General features: G+C 37.3%; 1 protein-coding gene across 1 annotated transcript in view; it reads left to right on the top strand.

The window, feature by feature from the left end:
• LOC104999604 (L-aminoadipate-semialdehyde dehydrogenase-phosphopantetheinyl transferase-like) overlaps positions 1-18,448 on the top strand; it is a 26,721-nt gene extending 8,273 nt beyond the window's left edge. The window contains exons 4-7 of the mRNA XM_010855162.1: positions 7,104-7,225; positions 7,843-8,004; positions 13,552-13,623; positions 15,945-18,448. Coding sequence (XP_010853464.1) covers positions 7,104-7,225; positions 7,843-8,004; positions 13,552-13,623; positions 15,945-16,109 — 521 coding nt within the window. The 3' untranslated portion in view covers positions 16,110-18,448. The remainder of the gene's footprint in view (positions 1-7,103; positions 7,226-7,842; positions 8,005-13,551; positions 13,624-15,944) is intronic.
• The last annotated feature ends 1,429 nt before the right edge of the window (positions 18,449-19,877 follow it).

Below are 19,877 nucleotides of genomic sequence, written 5' to 3'. Positions count from 1 at the left end.
AGTGAAAGTGGAGAGTGAAAAAGTTGGTCTTAAAGCTCAACATTCAGAAAACAAAGGTCATGGCATCCGGTCCCATCACTTCAATGGGAAATAGATGGGGAAACAGTGGAAACAGTGTCAGACTTTATTTTCTGGGCTCCAAAATCACTGCAGATAGGTGACTGCAGCCATGAAATTAAAGACGTTTACTCCTTGGAAGAACGTTATGACCAACCTAGATAGCATATTGAAAAGCAGAGACATTACTTTGCCTAAAAAAGGTTCGTCTAGTCAAGGCTGTGGTTTTCCTGTAGTCATGTATGGATGTGAAAGTTGGACTGTAAAGAAAGCTGAGCACCGAAGAATCGATGCTTTTGAACTGTGGTGTTGAAGAAGAGTTTTGAGAGTCCCTTGGCCTGCAAGGAGATCCAGCCTGACCATCCTAAAGGAGATCAGTCCTGAGTGTTCATTGGAAGGACTGATGTCATTGAAGCTGAAACTCCAATGCTTTGGCTACTTGATGCAAAGAACTGACTGACTGGAAAAGACCCTGATGCTGGGAAAGATTGAAGGTGGGAGGAGAAGGGGACAACAGGATGAGATGATTGGATGGCATCACTGACTCAAGGGACATGAGTTTGAGTAAACTCTGGGAGTTGGTGATGGACAGGGAGGCGTGGTGTACTGCAGTCCATGGGGTCCCAAAGAGTCGGACACGACTGAGTGACTGAACTAAACTAAACTGAGGCGTCCTAAACAAAAAAGCATGATGTTAGTGAAAGAATAGACAACTAGTACTGATTAGTACTTATATGTAATACTTCAATTCAGTGGTTAAAGATTATTTATTAAGTGGTACATTAATCACTAGGGTAATAGCTTGTTGGCTACTTGAATTTTCTCTTCCATAAACGTATTACTATTTTCTAATCCATATATAAAAGCTCTTTATGTACTTTGGATAGTGACACTTCTTTAATATCTGTTACAACTATTTTTTTTTTTATTGTATTTATTTATATATTTATTTTCAGCTATGCTGGGTGTTTGATCCTGTGCGGGCTTTTCTTTATTTGCAGAGAGCAGAGGCTACTCTAGCCATGGTATGCATGCTTCTCATTGCAGTGGCTTTTCTTGTTACAGAGTGCAGGCTTCAGTAATTGCATCACATGGGCTCAGTAGTTGTGGTGCATGGACTTAGTTGCTCCTCAGCACGTGGGCTCTTTCTAGATCAGGGATTTAACTCGTGTCTCTTGCATTGGCAGACAGATTCTTTACCACTGAGTCACAAGTGAAGCCCCTACAAATATTTTTCCACTAGATTATTTGTTTATCTTGAATTTGTTTTTTTTGTTTTTGTTTTTTTTATGTATGAATTTTATATATCTTTTTTTTAATTAATATATCTAACATTTCCTTGATAAATACTGAACTCTGTCTCATTTGAAAAAAATTAATCGGTAAAAGATTTACTCCAACAATAGGTTATAGAGTCTCTTAGTTTTTGTTTTAAAATTGTACCTTCTTTTTTACCTTTAAATCTTTAATTCCTCTAGAATTTGTGTGTATATATTTTACATCGTATGGCACAAAAGTTTTAGCACCATCAGTGTGGGATAGATTAGTAATAAACATCTAAAGTGCCTGGAATTATTAAGTACTTTATAAGTAAATGTTAGCCTAAGGTGATTGTGATAGTTGTTACATGTGTTGAATGGTGTTTCTGAAATAGTGATCAGGATGTTACAATCAGCCAGGATGCCTGTGCATGTTCCTTGAAACCATCTCAGACCTCTCAAACTAGAATTTAGATGCAGCCAGTGATTCTATACTCAAAACAGTTTCTCAGGTGATTGTTAGACATACTAGTGTTTGGGAAACACTATTAGATGTAAATTTATGGAACCAACAAAAAGATTGTAACTTGTCAACTTTTTCTGATGAGTAAGATTATCTGAAAGCCATTAGATCCTTGTTTCACGATGTACAACAAAGTTAATTAGAATTGGGTTTTAACAAAGGTTACTAGAACACAATAGAATTGTATATTTGGCCAGACTTCTGAAAGAAGGATACCTTTTAAACTTAGAAAGGTAAGAAGAACCCACAAAGTTGGCAGATGTCATTGATTTCATGTTAAGTCTCTTCTCTGTCACAAACAGGGGCAAATAAGACACAAAGAGGTAAATATGGTTAATATTTAAAGTACTTTGTAAGTATTGCTAGCAAAGCCCCTTAAAACTTAACCTAACAGTGGACTAAGGGCTTGATAAAACATTTCACAAAAGAGTGATACGTATATATAACAATTACTGCAGCAGCCTTAAAGCTAATATTTATTAAGTACTTACTAGCTCCAGGCCAGAGAAGGCAATGGCACCCCACTCCAGTACTCTTGCCTGGAGAATCCCATGGATGGAGGAGCCTGGTAGGCCGCAGTCCATGGGGTTGCTAAGAGTCGGACACGACTGAGCAACTTCACTTTCACTTTTCACTTTCATGTATTGGAGAAGGAAATGGCAACCCACTCCAGTGTTCTTGCCTGGAGAATCCCAGGGATGGGGGAGCCTGGTGGGCTGCCGTCTATGGGGTCTCACAGAGTCGGACACGACTGACGCGACTTAGCAGCAGCAGCAGCAGCTTCAGGCCCAGACCATTTATATGTTTCTTTCTTGAACTACCCAACTCTTTTCTCCCTATCTTATAGTTTAAGAAACAGCCATAGAAAAGTTAAATAACAGTAAAGAAGTGATACCAAGCAGAATGGCTATCATCAAAAATAAATGCTGAGGACTTCCCTGGTGGCCCAGAGGTTAAGACTCTGAAGTAAAAATTTAATAAATAAATACTGGGGAAGGGAGCCCTCCTACACTGTTGGTGGGACCTAGAGAATGTCAATACTGAGAGAAGTCAGTCAGGTAAAGAAGGAGAAATATTGTATGATATCCCTCATTTGGAATCTAAAATGATACAAAGGAACTTAACTTACAAAATAGAAAGAGACTCATAGACTTAGAGAATGAATTCATGGCTGCCAGGGGAAAGAGGGAAAGGGGTAGTTAGGGAGTTGAGAATGGACATGTACACACTGCTGTATTTAAAATTGATAACTAGCAAAGACCTACTGTATAGCACATGGAACGCTGCTCAATGTGTGGTAGACTGGATGGGAGGAGTTTAGGGGAGATGGCTATGTGTATGGCTGAGTCCCTTCGCTCTTCACCTGAAACTATCACAACATTGTTAATTATCTATACCCCAATACAAAATAAAAAGTTAAGTGATAGAGCCAAGATTTGAACATTTGACTCCAGTGGCATAACACTAAAGCTGAGTATGTGAATGTGTCTGTATATATAAATTGTTTGCATTTATGTATTAGTGTCCTAGGGCTCCTTTTCCCCTGTATTCTCACTTGTGTGTCTATATATAGTTTCTCCTTAAAGAACACCAGTCCTCCAAGATGACGTCATCTTAACTTGATTACATCTGCAAAGACTGTTTCCAATAAGGTCACATTTTTAGTCTGGGCATGAGTTTTAGGACAACTAGACCCTCACAGTTCAAACCCGCCTTATTCATGGCTCAACTATATAAATTATTTTTTTAGTTGTGACCTTGATTAATTGATCATTGCAGAACACTTAGTTAATATCTAGTGCTGCTTTCCCTAGAGATTAAGCTGTAAGTTGGGGGAATCCTGTTTTTCTCAACCTGGTTAGTTGAGAAAATTCATTCTTTAGATGTTTTTCAGTTATTTTACCTTTATGTATGTACTTTATGTACTTAGGTTCTTACCTGTCTATTAAATCGAAGGTTGTAATAGACATGAATTGTGTTGGTATTACTTAGAGGCTTTGCCAAGTTATGTAACTAATGATTGTGTCATTTTCAGCTAGTTTGAGGGTGTTGTATTCTGATATTTCCTACTGATATTTTAAATTCCAATATCGAAGATAAACTGAGTCCTTAGAGTACTCATCCAGTGCGTGTGTATTTTCACCTTAAGTCACAGTGTGGCACTGTGGTTCTTTGGCTGAACATTTACAAAGCTGTTTTCTGTTGCTGTCAGTCTATTTTTTTGTGGCATATGATGCTGTCAAAAGTATATGAAAATAGTCATAGCAGATTTTTTTTTTTAGTGTGCATGATCAGTTACTACTTTTTTCAGTGATTGTGCTAGATTGCTTTTTTATGTTAAATGAGTGTTTTTACTAGCATGACTAAATTTTTTCCTTGATTGCCCCATCATATTTGCCCCATCATATTTAGGTAAAAATCATAGGACTTCTTGAAGGTTATGAAATTACAGCCTAAAGAAACCAACGAACATTATGACACTATAGATGAGAATATGCGTATCTGTTAAAATTTTAGTTTTTGTTGGATAGTATTCTGTTAAAGCTGCAGTTCCATTCAAAATGGGGTTCCCTTGTGGCTCAGCTGGTAAAGAATCCGCCTGCAGTGCAGGAGACATGGGTTCGATCCCTGGGTTGGGAAGATCCCTTGGAGAAGGGAACAGCTACCCACTCCAGTATTATGGCCTAGAGAATTTCATGAACTGTATAGTCCATGAGGTCACAAGGAATCTGACACCACTGAATGACTTTCCCTTCCACTCAAAATATAAAATAGTGTCTTCCAAATTCAAGGTAGCTGTTCCTTCCATTGTTATTATTTATCCTATTTGTAACAGAATCTATTCAAAAGAAAACAGTTTATGATTTGTGTGTGTTTAGTGCTCCTAGTGTTTAAAATCTCCAGATTTTCTTCTGTCACTTTTGATAAAACAAGCTTACCGTCTTTACTTTCTTTAGTGTTTTACCTGTCAAGCCAGGATATACTAGTGATGCTTGCATTAACAAGACAGTCTTTATTAAGGGGCTTAAGAAATAAACACCAGACTATCAAAGAGTGTTCATAGCCCCAAAAGGGTTAGAATCCTCCCAGGACTCCTAAGATCCCAGTTTAATATTTCAGTGCTTTTGCATGAAATGACTTTACAGCTTTGCAGAGCTATTTTAGGAAGTAATAGGTCTGTGTGTGTGTGTGTGTGGAATCTACCTTTTTAAAATTTTTATGGTCTTTACGGAATTTGTTACAATACTGCTTCTGTTTTGACTTTCTGGCCGCAAGGCATGTGGAATCTTAGCTCCCTGACCAGGAGTGGAACTTGCACCCCTTGCATTGGAAGGCAAAGTCCTAATCACTGGACCACCAGGAAAGTCCTAGAAATGATAGCCTTATAACATTAATATGAATACAAACAATAAACATTAGTTGATTCATAAAAATGGATTGTAAAGTTCTCATTCTTGAGAACAGTAGAGGACTAAGGAGAAGATAGATAAATTACATGAGTCTGATGAACTTGAAAATAATTGAGGATCTTTGCCTTGAACTAAAGGACCACATACCATTGGAGAGTCATTAGAAATATTTCCTCTGTAAACGAGAGGAGGCTGCTGCTACTGCTGCTGCTAAGTCGCTTCAGTCGTGTCCGACTCGGTGCGACCCCATCCCTGGGATTCTCCAGGCAAGAACACTGGAGTGGGTTGCCATTTCCTTCTCCAATGCATGAAAGTGAAAAGTGAAAGTGAAGTCGCTCAGTCATGTCCAACTCTAGCAACCCCATGGACTGCAGCCTACCAGGCTCCTCCGTCCATGGGATTTTCTAGGCAAAAGTACTGGAGTGCGGGATGGTGGGGGAATTACGGGCAATTCTGTGGAAGAGCTGGTTTTTAATATTTTCTACCCTTGAGATAACCATGGAAAAGATACTTTTGGAGTGGATGATATAGTTTGCATTCTAACTGTTGAATTCTCATGGGGTTAGTTAGTGATTAAATGCCAGTAAAGCATGAAGTAGGGGGATTTGACATCTTTTTTCTTCCCAGATGTGCTATAGTTCCAGCCAGTTGGGAATGTCAGATTTTGAAGTTAAGTATTTTAGAAATGGAAGTTCAGGAGTAGACAAATTATGTTAATAGAACCTGCAGAAGGACTATTTCAAGAGGCTTGCTGGAAGTAATAGAATCATGAAATAAGGATATAGGGCAGTAGAGCATTTAATTTACCAGGTAATAGTTAACATACATTTATTCATATAGTAAACATTTATGATTTACCTACCTTGTTGCTGGGCTTCCCTGGTGGCTCAGATGGAAACAAATCTGCCTGCAATGCAGGAGACCTGGGTTTTGATCCCTGGGGGATCAAAATGGGAAAATGCCCTAGAGGAGGGCATGGCAACCCACTCCAGTATTCTTGCCTGGAGAATCACGTGGACAGAAGAGCCTAGCGAGCTACAGTCCATGGGATCACAAAGAGTCAGACACGACTAAAGTGACTTAGCACGCATGCACCTTGTTGCCAGATTTTTCTGATAGACTACTTAGGCTGTAATTGTGTGAGAGCAAGAACCATGACCAATTTGTTTTTAACTATTAGTTCAGTTCATAATGGTATAATATTTGTACACATTCTGCATAATTGTAGAATAAATGGATGATGATAGAAGGTTCCTGTTTAGTAGTTAAGATAAACACATAATATTTGAAAAATGTAATATGAAAAGCATACTGTATAATTTGTAATATATAAATTACAAATTTAGCTCTTAATTGTGGGAATCAGATTCTTCGAGTTCTATTGATTTTTTGGATGCTGTGTAATATTTTATTGTCTGTATAACAGTATTTTTTTTTTTAATGAGCCAATAGAACAGAAGTCAAAATCTATTTTTATTCGGAAAAATCATATTAGAATACATGTTTAAAAACAGTTATTGTGAAGGAAATAAGTGTATATTAACTTTCCAGTTATGTTATTCACTTAAAAGAACATTTCTTAGCTTTCTACCAATTCCCCCAAAATTATAAAGAAATTGTTTCTGATTTTCCTGTTAAATAGCAAAGTAAAATTCTAAACCTAAGTCACCCTTCTATTTCTGGACTAACCCACACTTATCTTGCATGTTATCCTTTTAATTCTCAACTAGCTTTGATTTGCTGATACTTTGTTTAGCAAAATTGTGACTGTATTCGAAAGTAATGTTGGACTATTGTTTCCTTTTGTGTGCTATCTTTAACAGTTTGGTAATTCTCTATTTCCTCAATTGACAGGTCGTGGTTCAATTCCAGAATTTTTTCATATTATGAAAAGAAAGTTTACTGACAAAGAATGGGAAACAATCAGAAGCTTTAAGGATGAATGGACTCAGCTGGATATGTTTTATAGGAATTGGGTATAATTTCTTTCTAGTTTTGAGAGTAAGCCCCTGTGTTGCTAAAAGCAGGAGCAAAAGTCCATTGGTAACCCTGTATTTTGTACAGCGTTCAAAGTACATAAGTCACTACTTGGGAACTTCATGATTTTTATGTATACGTTATTATAATGACATTTAAGAAAATTTAACATATGTTTAATACTCAATTAGAAGATCCTTACTCTTAAAGCTAAAATAAGACATTTTATTTATCATTATTAGTAAAGTTTAATGGTTTCTGTCTTAAAGAATCTCATACATATTAGAACTTAATTAAAAAACATTTACATAATATTTATTATGTACCAGAAGACATTACTGTAAGCCTTTCTTAAGTTAGTTAGTTGTTATAACCCCATGACAAAGGTACTATTATTGCATGTTACACATGGGGTAATGGAGGCATGGGGAGCCCAAATGGTATGTCTTCAACTTTCACAGCTGGCTGGCCTCTGTGTTAGTATAAAGGTGAAAATAAGTAGCTTATACTTGTAATGTAGTAGAGAATTAAAAATCCATATGTTTTGAGGGTTGAAGATTTTATGAACAATTATATCTCCTAAAGCTCTAAGAGGAAATGTCTGTCTGTATCTTAGGCACTGAAAGAAAGCTTCATAAAAGCAATAGGTGTTGGATTAGGATTTGAATTGCAACGGCTTGAATTCGATATATCCCCGTTAAACCTGGATATAGGCCAAGTTTATAAAGAAACACGTTTATTTTTGGATGGAGAAGAAGAAAAAGAATGGGCATTTGAGGTAAGAAATTTATCAGAATTGCTATAAGAATTTTCTTATTTTGTGCATGTGAGTATAAACTCAGCTTGGGGAGGCTAGTCATTGAAACTTGACACATTCGGAATCCAGTCTGGATGCTCTGAAGGTGAAGTCAGAGATACTGGGAACACGTGTAATGTTTAAGCTGATGCGTGAAAGATAAGTCATAGTACATAAAGTAAAAGAGAAGGGACAAGGAGCTCCTGTAATAGAACCACTAAAGGCCACCATTCTGTCACTGTGCTGAGGTGAGGGGGGTGGAGAGAGATGCTGATTCAGGCTAATAAGATCATGTTAGGGCATTATGAGTCGGTTAATATTTTGGTTTCTTACTTGCTTTCTGTCACTAGCAGTTCCTGGTTGCTAATGAGAGAAATCTTAACAAACTCATTTTAGCCAGAAAGACATTATGATAGGTTATTAGGGTGATTCATATAACCAAATTGCGGAATTGGCTATAATTAGAGACTGGAAAACTCAGAACTCTTTTTATCTTTTCTCTTTTGCCTTCCTGGCTTCAGTTTTCTCCCACCCACATTTCTCATTCTATACACCAGCTTTCTTAACCTTATCTAGGTAAGGTTCCTTATGTGGCAGGAAGCATGACTTTCTACAACTCGTACATGTAACAATTTACAGTTTAAAAACCCGCAGAGATCGGTGAACTCATTGGTTCAATTCGTAAAAGCTCTGGAAAAAACATTCCATGGCTTAGGTTGGATGTTAGTTGACTTTCTCTTGACCAGACGTAGCCAAGGAAGTGTGTTACAACTGGTATCAAGTGTTCGTAGCCCAGCCAAATGGTCTGTACTATAATGTGGTAGTTCTTGCAGTCATCCCCTGAATTGTGTGCAGAGAATGTCAGTATCCAGAATAAAGAATTCATGATGAGTAGGTAAAATAGGAGATGTTCGTTCATTTTCTCAAGGGAATTTAACAAGTTGTAAATAGAGAGTTGTAAGATCAGAATCATATTTTAAGACCACATTCTCTGTATGATGGTATCTGGAGGTTAAGGAAGTGAGGTGTCAAAGAAGTTATCAATTCTGTGACTTAGAGGACTGTCTGTTGAGATACTGAATATTAGAAAACAAGTGGGATTTAAGTGTGAGATACCATAGAAACATCTAAGTGAAGGTTTTGAGTGGGCGAATAGAGTGAAAGACTGGGCTAAAGGAAAGAAGGTAATCATTAACATGTGAGTGGTAGCTGAAATCATGGGATTTACAGTTGCAGCAGTGAGAGTACCTAAATTAGAATTTAGAAGGACCTAGTACAGTCCTGAGAATGCTGTTTAAAGGTGGGATGGAGAGGAGACTGAGGAAGAATAACCAAAATATAAATTAAGTAGAGGCTTCCCTGGTGATCCAGTGGTTGAGAATTCACCTTGCAGTGCAGGGGACACAGGTTCAATCTCTGGCCAGAGATCTAAGATCCCACGAGCTGTGGAGCAGCTAAGCCTGAGTGCCACAACCGCTGAGCCCCCTTGAGCTCTGGAGCTGGAGCCTCGACAGAAGAACCCGCACAACTCAAGGAAGATCTCATATGCTGCAGTGAAGATCCCATGCAGCCAAAAATATATATATAAATATTTTTAATGACAGAAAGTAGTCTTAGGTGATCCAAAGGCAGAAAGTTAGCAAAATTGCTAACATACCAAGATAGGGATTCTGTCAGTTAAAGAGTAAAGTATATTTAGCATACTGTGTTTTTTAATACAATTAAAATTTTTTTTCTCATTTTGAAAGGGGCAGATGTCAGCCATTTCATTCATGGAGAGTCCTTTATTCTTAATGGTGCCAGATGAAATAGACCTAGTAGCAGGGTAAAGAGGAAAGAATCAGTGATTGGGCCAGCTGTGCTTCAACTTTGTAGGTGACAAAGATGTCTGAGTTCCTGTGGGCGTGTGAGATGCTGTGGAAAAAGGGCCGAAGTATCTTGAAAAGATACCTAAGAGGATTTCCAAAAGAAAGAGGCAGTGGGCATTCTACTGTTTATTAATTGCTAAGGGTAGGATATACAAGAAGTCAGCTCTTAAATGCACTGTTAGGCGCAGGCAGTGGTATAGGGCAGAGGAACAGGTAGTGTTTCTCTGAAAATCCCTCAGATGCCCGCTAAGCTAGCCTTTGGATACTTGATGTGACCCAGGGTTCTAAAAAGTAGATTGCAACAGTGTTGATCATTACTTTGCCTGTTTTCCATCACTTTCCTCTCTGCCACCTGCCTGAAGGAAACCAGAGGAAGAGGAAGGTGAGGCCAGGAAGAATGTGTCTTAAGAATTAAAATAGGATTTTTTTTTTTAAGCTGAAAGTGACTGAGGAGCTACCAGGTTTGCCTCAGAGGTTGTCCAGGAACTGGGAATGAAGATCCACCAAGGCGCATTTGAAAACATCTATGGAAGGAAAATTCTTTATTGAATTGAATGTACTTGAGCATTTTGTCTATTCAGGGTACCAGTTAGGAAAATACACAAATAATATGTTAGATACATATATTTAAGTGTGGACTTAATTATACTGTGAACAGGCCTGGGAAGAGAGAGTGACCTTAACAGAATGAATCTGGTGGTATGGACAGCCAGAAGCCAGGGTTTGAGGGGAGAATGATGAGCCTGGAGTCAGGGGAGGCATGCCTAGAGTCAAGGAACACAGATGGGAATTCCTGTTGGCATTTCTGAGTCCCCCCACGAGATAAAGAATGAGCGTTTAGGCGTGCAACGGAGGGATGGCTGTGATCACAGTGGACACCTGTGGTGTAAGTGGTCTTCACTGGCGTTTCCTCCCCATCTGCACTCTCTTTATCCACTGAATTCACCCACACTGGATACTTGATATGACCTAGGGTTCTAAAAGCTGCATTACAACAGTGTTAACATTACTTTGCCTGGTGAGGCATAGTGAATGAGGGAGCACCTGGAGTCAGGAAGAGAGATGTATCTCATGGAGTTTCCCAGGGTGCGCTAGCTGTCAGGAACCCGCCTGCCAATGCAGGTAGACTGAAGAGACATGGATTTGATCCCTTCAGTCAGAAGGATCCCCTGGAGGAGGGCATGGCAACCCACTGCAGTATTCTTGCCTGGAGAATCCTATGGACACAGGAGCCTGGCAGGCTGCAGTCTGTAGGGTTGCACAGAGTCAGATACGACCCAGGCAACTTAGTAGGCACACATGTATCTAACACCTGGAAAAATAATACTCTAGAAGTATGAATTCTTACGCCAAGAGGAATCTTGTGTTTTCATAGGCTCTCAGTTTTCATAACCAGTTCCTATTTGGAAAGTTAAATTTACCATCATTGTTTAAAATGATGAGATTAGATGAAACAAATTCTTTGCTTTACTTTTGAAAGGAGGCGTTTTAAACAGTAGAAAGAATAACATGTTATGACAGATTTTACTCAGCACTTTACCCTTGGGAAAGCATTGTAAAACTTGAATGTTCTAAGTTAAACTTTGTATTTTATCTTATAAACAAACTAAAATTATACTAAGAAAATGACATACAATTTAACTGAAGCAGATTAATCTTTGTAGTCTAATCCAAAACTACCTCTTGAAAAAATAAAATACTGTTTCTTTGGGTTTGTTGGTGATTTTAAGGAAATTTTTGCTAGTAAGCTTAGAAAAAATTTTAAAATTTAGGAAGTCTTAAAGTTAAGTCTTAAGTTCAGTAGTATTGAATGTATGGCCTTAACTTTAGCTAGCTACCTTGCCAGTTTCCTTTTTCAACTAATATTATAGACATACTAGGCAGAAGGGATTTAGGGTAAAGTTAATTGCATAGAACTTTTATTCTGGTGAGACATTGAATATTAATGTTCGATAACTGGAATCACTGTCAAATAACTTCTTTAGTTTTGCGGTGTTAAATTTCATATTTATGTGATGTTGATGAGGGGTGAATAGATATGGTGAATCTTTATTTTGAAGTCAGTCTCATTGAATTTTGGCTCATTATGAAGTAAATAGACAAATTGAGCAGGGTACCTTGGCATTTTAGAGGACAGACTGAATGAAAAGAGTCTGCTGCCCATGGTTAACACTGATATTCCACCTTAGATACAGATACCACAAAACTGCTGATCTAAGGAGTTTTCCGAAAGTAGCTATAGCCAAAACACCTCTGTGTTACAGTGTTTGTATTATCAATATATTCAGTGTAAAGAATGGGAGGACCATGTTCAAAAAGAATAGTTCTGTTTTTAATGTTAATAACAAACTTTAGCCTATTAAATCTTTCTCATAGTTATTTTTTCCTCTTGAAATATTTTTCTAAATTTCTCTCTTTTGAATTTCTTTTGTTTTTTTACAAATTTGGATATCTTAAGGTACAAAGATACACAGAGGAGGATAAAGGATGAAAAGTCTCTAACATTATTTCTGATTGTAGTTCCTATTTCAACTGATTTCTTATGGAGTGCTGCCTTAGTAAAGTGGCTTCTCAGTGAAATTTTGTTTAGTTGTTCATACTTTTCTCTAGTAACTGCCTCAGTGTCTATTTTAAAGCCCCCTCTCCATTTGTCTCACACATAGGGGAAAACAGGAAATTGAGTTTTACCAATGAGTTTCCACATGATTTTCCTTAAGCTGTAATATGTAGTTAACTAAATGCTTATAAACCAATGTTGCAGACTGGTTTTTTTTTTAATCAGTTTAAGCATGTACAAAATAAACATCACCAATGAGGGCAGATGGCTCTCTAGACATGCCTCTGGGTATGATGCTTTATCTATATGGTATTCCTATTAAGAGTCTGTAATCTAAATAATCATTAAGAGCCATCAGACAAAAAATAAGCAGTGTTTATTAATAAAAAAGTGGGTGGAGCTTGTATCCTAAAATATTAGTGTCATAAAAGACAAAACATTTAGCAAGACATGGCAACTGAATGCAATACTTGACCACAAACTGGTTCCTATACTGAAGGTGGGGAAATGGTATAAAGGACATTATTGTATTCTTCACAGAATCTGGAATACAGAGAGTAGATTTAAGTATTATTTCAATGTTAAATTTATTGAAGTTATTAACTACTGTGGGTATGTGAGAGTGTCCCTATTAGAAAATACATTGCAATATTTCAGTGTAAAGGGCCAAAATGTATGTGACTTTACCTTAAACTATTCAGGGGAAGTTTGTGTGTGTGTGTGTGTATGGTGGTGGGTTGTGAGATTTTTTTTTAGATGAAAATAGAACTGTATCTAAATTTCTATACTTAGTATTCTCTGTTTGCTGCTGCTGCTAAGTCGCTTCAGTCGTGTCCAACTCTGTGCGACCCCATAGAAGGAAGCCCACCAGGCTCTCCTGTCCCTGGGATTCTCCAGTCAAGAACACTGGAGTGGGTTGCCATTTCCTTCTCCAATGCATAAAAGTGAAAAAAGTGAAGTCCCTCAGTTGTGTCTGACTCTTAGCGACCCCATGGACTGCAGCCTACCAGGCTCCTCCATCCATGGGATTTTCCAGGCAAGAGTACTGGAGTGGGTTGCCATTGCCTTCTCTGATTCTCTGTTTACTTATGTTTTATTTTTCAGGAAAGCAAAATAGATGAGCACCATTTTGTTGCAGTAGCTCTTAGGAAACCCAATGGATCTAGACATCAGAATGTAAGATTTCTCTGTTTGCTTTTTTTTTCCCCTAAAAAACATGTATTAAAGTTGAATTTGTTATTGATGGAAATAATTGTTTTATATCAGGTAGAGGTTTTAGCTTTTTGTTTTTTTTAATGATAGACTTTAGAAGTGTTCATTATCTAATCCTTAAGATCATTTGGGTTTTCACAGAAATGTTTTTAAAATATGTTACCTGCTACTTCGCATTCAAATACACTTAAATATTACAAAGAAAAAATTTTGGTAGTACTCTTCCAATATTCATATTTTCAATAGAAATTCAAGATAATTACTATCTTGGTCATCTTAACAATGGTTTATTTCCTGGTGAAATGGGGCTGTCGTGAATATAAGAAAAGTTATGACCAGCCTAGACAGCATATTAAAAAGCAGAGACGTTACTTTGCCAACAAAGGTCCGTCTAGTCAAAGCTATGGTTTTTCCAGTAGTCATGTATAGATGTGGGAGTTGGACCATAAAGAAAGCCAAGTGCCAAGTAATTGATGTTTTTGAACTGTGGTGTGGGAGAAGAGTTTTGAGAGTCCCCTGGACTGCAAGGAGATCCAACCAGTCCATCCTAAAGGAAATCAGTCCTGAATATTCATTGGAAGGACTGATGCTGAAGTTGAAACTCCAATACTTTGGCCATCTGATGCGAAGAATGGACTCATTGGAAAAGACCCTGATGCTGGGGGAGATTGAAGGTGGGAGGAGAATGGGACAACAGAGGATGAGATGGTTGGATGGCAGCACCAACTCAGTGGACATGAGTTTGAGTAAACTCTGGGAGTTGATGATGGACAGGGAGGCATGGTGTACTGCCGTCCATGGGGTCACAAAGAGTCGGACAGGACTGAGCGACTGAACTGAACTGAATATAATGGTACTAAATTGAGGGGTAATGAATAATGGGATTATCTGTCAAATTGATCTCCTTCCGCTTTTTATAGTGCTCTCCTAAATTATTCCCAAAGTGTCAAACGTGTGAGAGACCTTATGATATATTCTAGCATAACATCAATTCTTCCAATTAAAATCTGTTTTTACTTTCTTTTCCTATTAATTGGTAAGTTGGGAAATTTTTTAAAAAAGAAACCTTAGGGTCTTGACTCTCAGTCTACATACAGTTGTGATTCTATAGAAGTATTTATTTAAGGAATACTGATAATGTTACAATAATTGAAATTAAATGTATATGATTATTTTAGGGAATCTGCATAAGGGAATGTAGTGTGATCAGTATATTTTCATCATTACTTCTAGGATAAAAGCTCAGTACAGATCATGCCTTGGATAGATTAAAAAAGAGTAAAATTCTTCATAGATTATTTTTTTTAAAAGGGACGACATGTTAAAATTGACTCCTTTAATCTGAAGATGTTCTGAAACAGGTTAGCTGTCCTTGTATGCTGAAGTCTCAGCATTACCCTTTCTGCAAATACCTTATGATTCCATAGAGCTTTATATTTTTTGTAACATTTGCACATAGCAGTACCGTATTTCCATGAAGAGAGTCTATTTGGGCAGCAGTATCATAGTGAGAAAAGGGCAAGGGTTCCAGGTCCAGGTCTACCATTTAAGCTATGTTGTACACTTGTATACATTGAATGATCTTACTGAGCCTCAGTTTCCCCATCTATAGAAATGAGGTAACATAACCATATCAACATAGTAATGAGAATTAAATCATATGAAACATATTGACCCTGTAAAAGCACTGCAGAAGACCCAAGTACTGTCTTTACTAGAATGTATAGAATGTTAAAGACAGTCCACACTGGGCTGAGTTTATGAACAAGGGGTGTATCACAGAGTGTAAGATATAATTTCTATTTAGTGTTGAATGAATCACTTACTAATGAAGTGCTATATCTCTAAGTAGTTACAGCAATTTTATTAGATGCACCCTCTAGAGTATTTTTCAGAAGTTTACCTGGTGGTCTCTCCCTGTCAGAATAACCCACTTGTTTGTTAAAGTTATCTATTTGGGGATCCTTTTCTACTGAATCAGAATTGTTGGACGTATGGCTCAGTAAATCTACATTTTAAACAAATAACCACAGGCAGTTGTTACCTACAAAAAGTTTAAGAATCAGATTATTTCATATTATTCTTGTTTATATTGACAGCACTAATATAAGAAATAGAAACAATTATCTAAATCCCACTGTGTTACTTAATGTTATTGAAGTGTAACTTAATATTACTGAAATGTGATTACTCATTTCTTATTTTCCTAATTATAAAATTGACCATAAGATTAATACACATTATAATTTTGAGGTAATCTAAGGGTTTTTTTTTCCCCCTTTTAGGTTACATCTCAAGATGATTCTAAAGCAACCCAGAGGCAGTTTACTATTCTCACCTTTAATGATTTAATATCATCTGCAGTTCCTATGACCCCTGAAGATCCTTCATTTTGGGACTGTTTTTGCTTTACAGAAGAGATTTCAATAAGAAATGGTACAAAGTCATGATATGATTTTCTGAGTAACAAAGGGAAGTGAAAACTGTAGTCTTCTGTATTCACTAAAAAATAAATGCCTGAGAGTATCAAATTTTGTTTCACAAAACATTTTTAAAAAGAAGAAACAACTTTTCCTATTAAAAAAGCAGACTCCCAGATCAAGATTCGTGACTAGAATACATGTTTGCCTCTTCTTCCTCCCCAAAATCACATTGGATTTGATAAAAAATAAAAATAGAAATTGATGGTAGAGTCTTAAAGTGATAAAACAGAATACACAAAATAGAGAATGTTCAAATTCCTATTTTTCAGAGATAACTATTTTAGAGGTACCTATCCTTAAAACATGGAGTATCTTCCCAGATCTTTTTCTTGGTGAATGATGCCCTATTAATATACTTACTCTTTTTTTTTTTAATAGAACATAAATATATTTAAGTTTTCTCTTGACTCTACATCTGAGGTCCATAACTACACTGGTGTAGCATAACTTTTAGTGCTGCTTAAGTATTCTGTTTTCCAGCTACTATCAAGATGCAATTGACCATACGTATTACGGTTCAATTTGGCTTAGTAACCAAGGACATTTATTGTGTCACAAAACAAACAATTTAAAGTTGCCATTAAGGGCCTTTTTTTTGCCTCCATCTTAGCTTATTTGTTTTGCTCTAGGCTGGTCTCCCTCATGCATCTGAAAGGCAGAAAAGCCTATTTTGCCTCTCACATCTCAGTTTTGTTAGTGAGCCCCCAGAAAATTTCCACAAAGTTTCTGGTGACCCCGATCAGGTCACTGAGAAAGCTGAACTTGACACTCTTGGCTTCTGTGGAAAGGGAACTCTTGGTAAGGAAGAAGCCTAAGGCAGAGTCTGGGGGAGTGATACCTAGGGGAGGCCCACTGCCTGCTGTGAGGAAGGTATGCCATAGCTGACTCATTCTGTCCTCTCTGCTAGGCATTTTGAATGTCTGCAGTTTTTACTGTAAGCAGTGGTTTATTGAATATCCTCGTAGCCACATTTTGAAGTACATGTTTAATTATGTCCAAAGGAATTAAATATATTTAGAGCCTCGATAAGTATTGCCAAATTTTTCTCCAAAAAGGCTGCATAATTTATATTTCCAGTTAGTGTTATATGTTTGATCATTCTCTCACCACCCCCACCCCCCATCAACCTACAGACTTGGTCATCTGTAGATAGGATCTTTTTTTTAAAAAAAAATTTAATCATTGCCAATATAGGTTAAAAGTAGTACCTTATATTTTAAAAGTGTGTTTCTTTCATTACAAATGAGGTTGCTATGGCAGTGTTGTTATTGGCTGTTTGTATTATTTTTGTATGAACTGCCTGTTCATTATCTTAACCTGTTTTTATTTTGGTAAATAAGACTTAAAGTACAAACATAATACGTAAGATGCAAGACCATCATATTGATGACAGAATCTATACTATGGTTGTAGTGCATGTCTTGGGGAGTTTGAAGTCTTTATATTAATAATTGTTAAATGTCAGAAGTGAAATAGTTTCATTGTTTCTATTACTAAAGTGAAAAGTTGTGTTTAAATTGTATAAAATTAGGTATTTTGCTTAAGTACAAGAAAAATTTTGAACATTTTATTTTTTACTTCGTTAAAGCATGCAGATATTCCAAGCATAGTAAATAACTTGTTTTAAAAGGATCAAGTAGCATTTGTAGCAGAGGAAGCATTGTTATCTGTAGCATGAGTGTAATGGTGATATGAAAACGCCACCCTCTGTCTTGTTGTTATAACGTTTCTGAACTTTTATGGATCAGGCACCATGCTGCGTTTCTGGGGGTGGGGCGGGGGCGGGGTGGGGGCGGGCAGTGGGTGGAGGTCTGTTGTCTTAAGGTTTCACATAGTCAGAATCAAATAAATACACATAGTTTAGATTCAAGTAGGTCTATAAAAATCTTTCTTTCTAATAAAAATTACCATTCCCTTGACCACCTCCTATTTCCTGTCCCCAGAGTGAGCTGTTTCACTGATTTTTTTGTTGTTGTTATTTATTATCGTATCTCTAAATAGCATTATTGCTTTATCTGTTTCTAGTTTGAGGCATTTCTTTAATTTCTAATATAAAACTTTGTTCTGCTGCTTCCCAGCCATTACACTTTCCCTTCCTGCTCCCCTTTCCCAGTGTATGTAATTCAGTGTTTTCATTGACTGTGATTAAGAATGTATGCACGACTGAGATTATGTAACACTGTACAGCTAAGTGATGTGTTACTCTTACCCTCTTCTGCCTTTTTATTTCCTTGACTTAATAATTAATTTTGTTTGCATAGGTTTCTGTGTACTTACTGCTAATTAAACCCAAAACTCTACATCCAGACATACCAGTTGTTTATCAGTTTCATCCATCTTGAAAAAATTGCTCCTGAAGTAATAATCTGTTTTGTCCATTCTGAACTTTTTGCCTTCTGTGGCTAGTACACAGCTGTCATCCTGGGATCTCTTTTCACCATCGTCCTAGAAATTACTTCTGTCTCCCTTATGTTGACGGCTCACCAGGTAGCTCAGTGGTAAAGAATCCACCTGCCAGTGCAGGAGATGCAGGTTCAGTCTCTGAGTCAGGAAGATGCCCTGGAGGAGGAAATGGCAACCTACTACAGTATTATTCCCAGGATAATCCTGTGGACAGAGGGGCCTAGAGGCCACAGTCCGAGAGTCGGGCAAAACTAGCACACACCCCTATGTTGGGTTCCCTGATGGCCCATTTTCTATGTCTCATATCCTTTTTAAGATTTACTGCTTCATTTGTGTGGATTGTTATCAAGTAACTTCTTGAGAACAAAGGGAGTATAGGGATACATTTTTTTGCAGAATAGTATAGGAGATCTAATTTCTTCTTACAGATTACGCCATTCAGTTCCCCCACCAAAGCACCTGTATTTGGTGTCGCCAATTTTTGAGTCCTGAGCTGGGCTGGACGACAGCACTGTTTCATATCCATATTTTGCTGAGTCCAGAAGCATTCTTTGCTTTGTACTATACTGCCAAGTATTTATAGCTTCATTGGTTTCTGTTAATATTTTCCTACCTAGGAACTCTGATGGATTGACTTTTTAAAATGAATGTGTGTGTGTATGTGTGTACATAAACATATTCACGCATCCTGTGGTCTTCAAACTCAGGAATTGAATATATTTGAATATATTTTCAATTAAAATATTTGCCATCCTTACTACTAAGTATCTGAAACTCAGAAACTAATTAGATTTGGGTAACTAAATAGCCCCTCGCTGACTGAAGTACTGCCATCTGAACTTAAACAGCTCAAGAGATTTATATGTGTGTTCCTGTATATGTTTTTATGTATTTATATACATAAATATATGTATACTTAAATATATTCATCTTTGATCAAAAATATGCATAAGGATAATTCCATCTAGTACTTGCACTTCCCAGGTAGCACTAGTGGTAACGAACCTGCCTGCCCGTTGGAGGAGACATGAGATGCAGGTTCAGTCCCTGGGTTGGGAAGATCCCCTGGAGAGGGGCATGGCAACCCACTGCAGTATTCTTGCCTGGAGAGTCCCATGGGCAGTGGAACCTGGCAGGTTATGGTCCATTCGGTTGCAAAGAGTTGGACATGACAGAAGCAACTTATCAGTAGCAGCACTTCTTGATCAAATTATGGGGAAAATGTGCCACCAGAGTTTGTGAATTTGAGGTTGGCAAACGTCTTTGCACATATTTTTTGTCTGTCTTAGAGCATCTATGTTAGAATACCTAGCTTCCATTTTGCTTCACATG

This window comes from Bison bison, unplaced genomic scaffold (genome assembly GCF_000754665.1).
Source record: "Bison bison bison isolate TAMUID 2011002044 unplaced genomic scaffold, Bison_UMD1.0 scf7180017864355, whole genome shotgun sequence".
NCBI lineage: Eukaryota > Metazoa > Chordata > Mammalia > Artiodactyla > Bovidae > Bison > Bison bison.
This window is presented reverse-complemented; position numbering and strand designations above follow the sequence as displayed.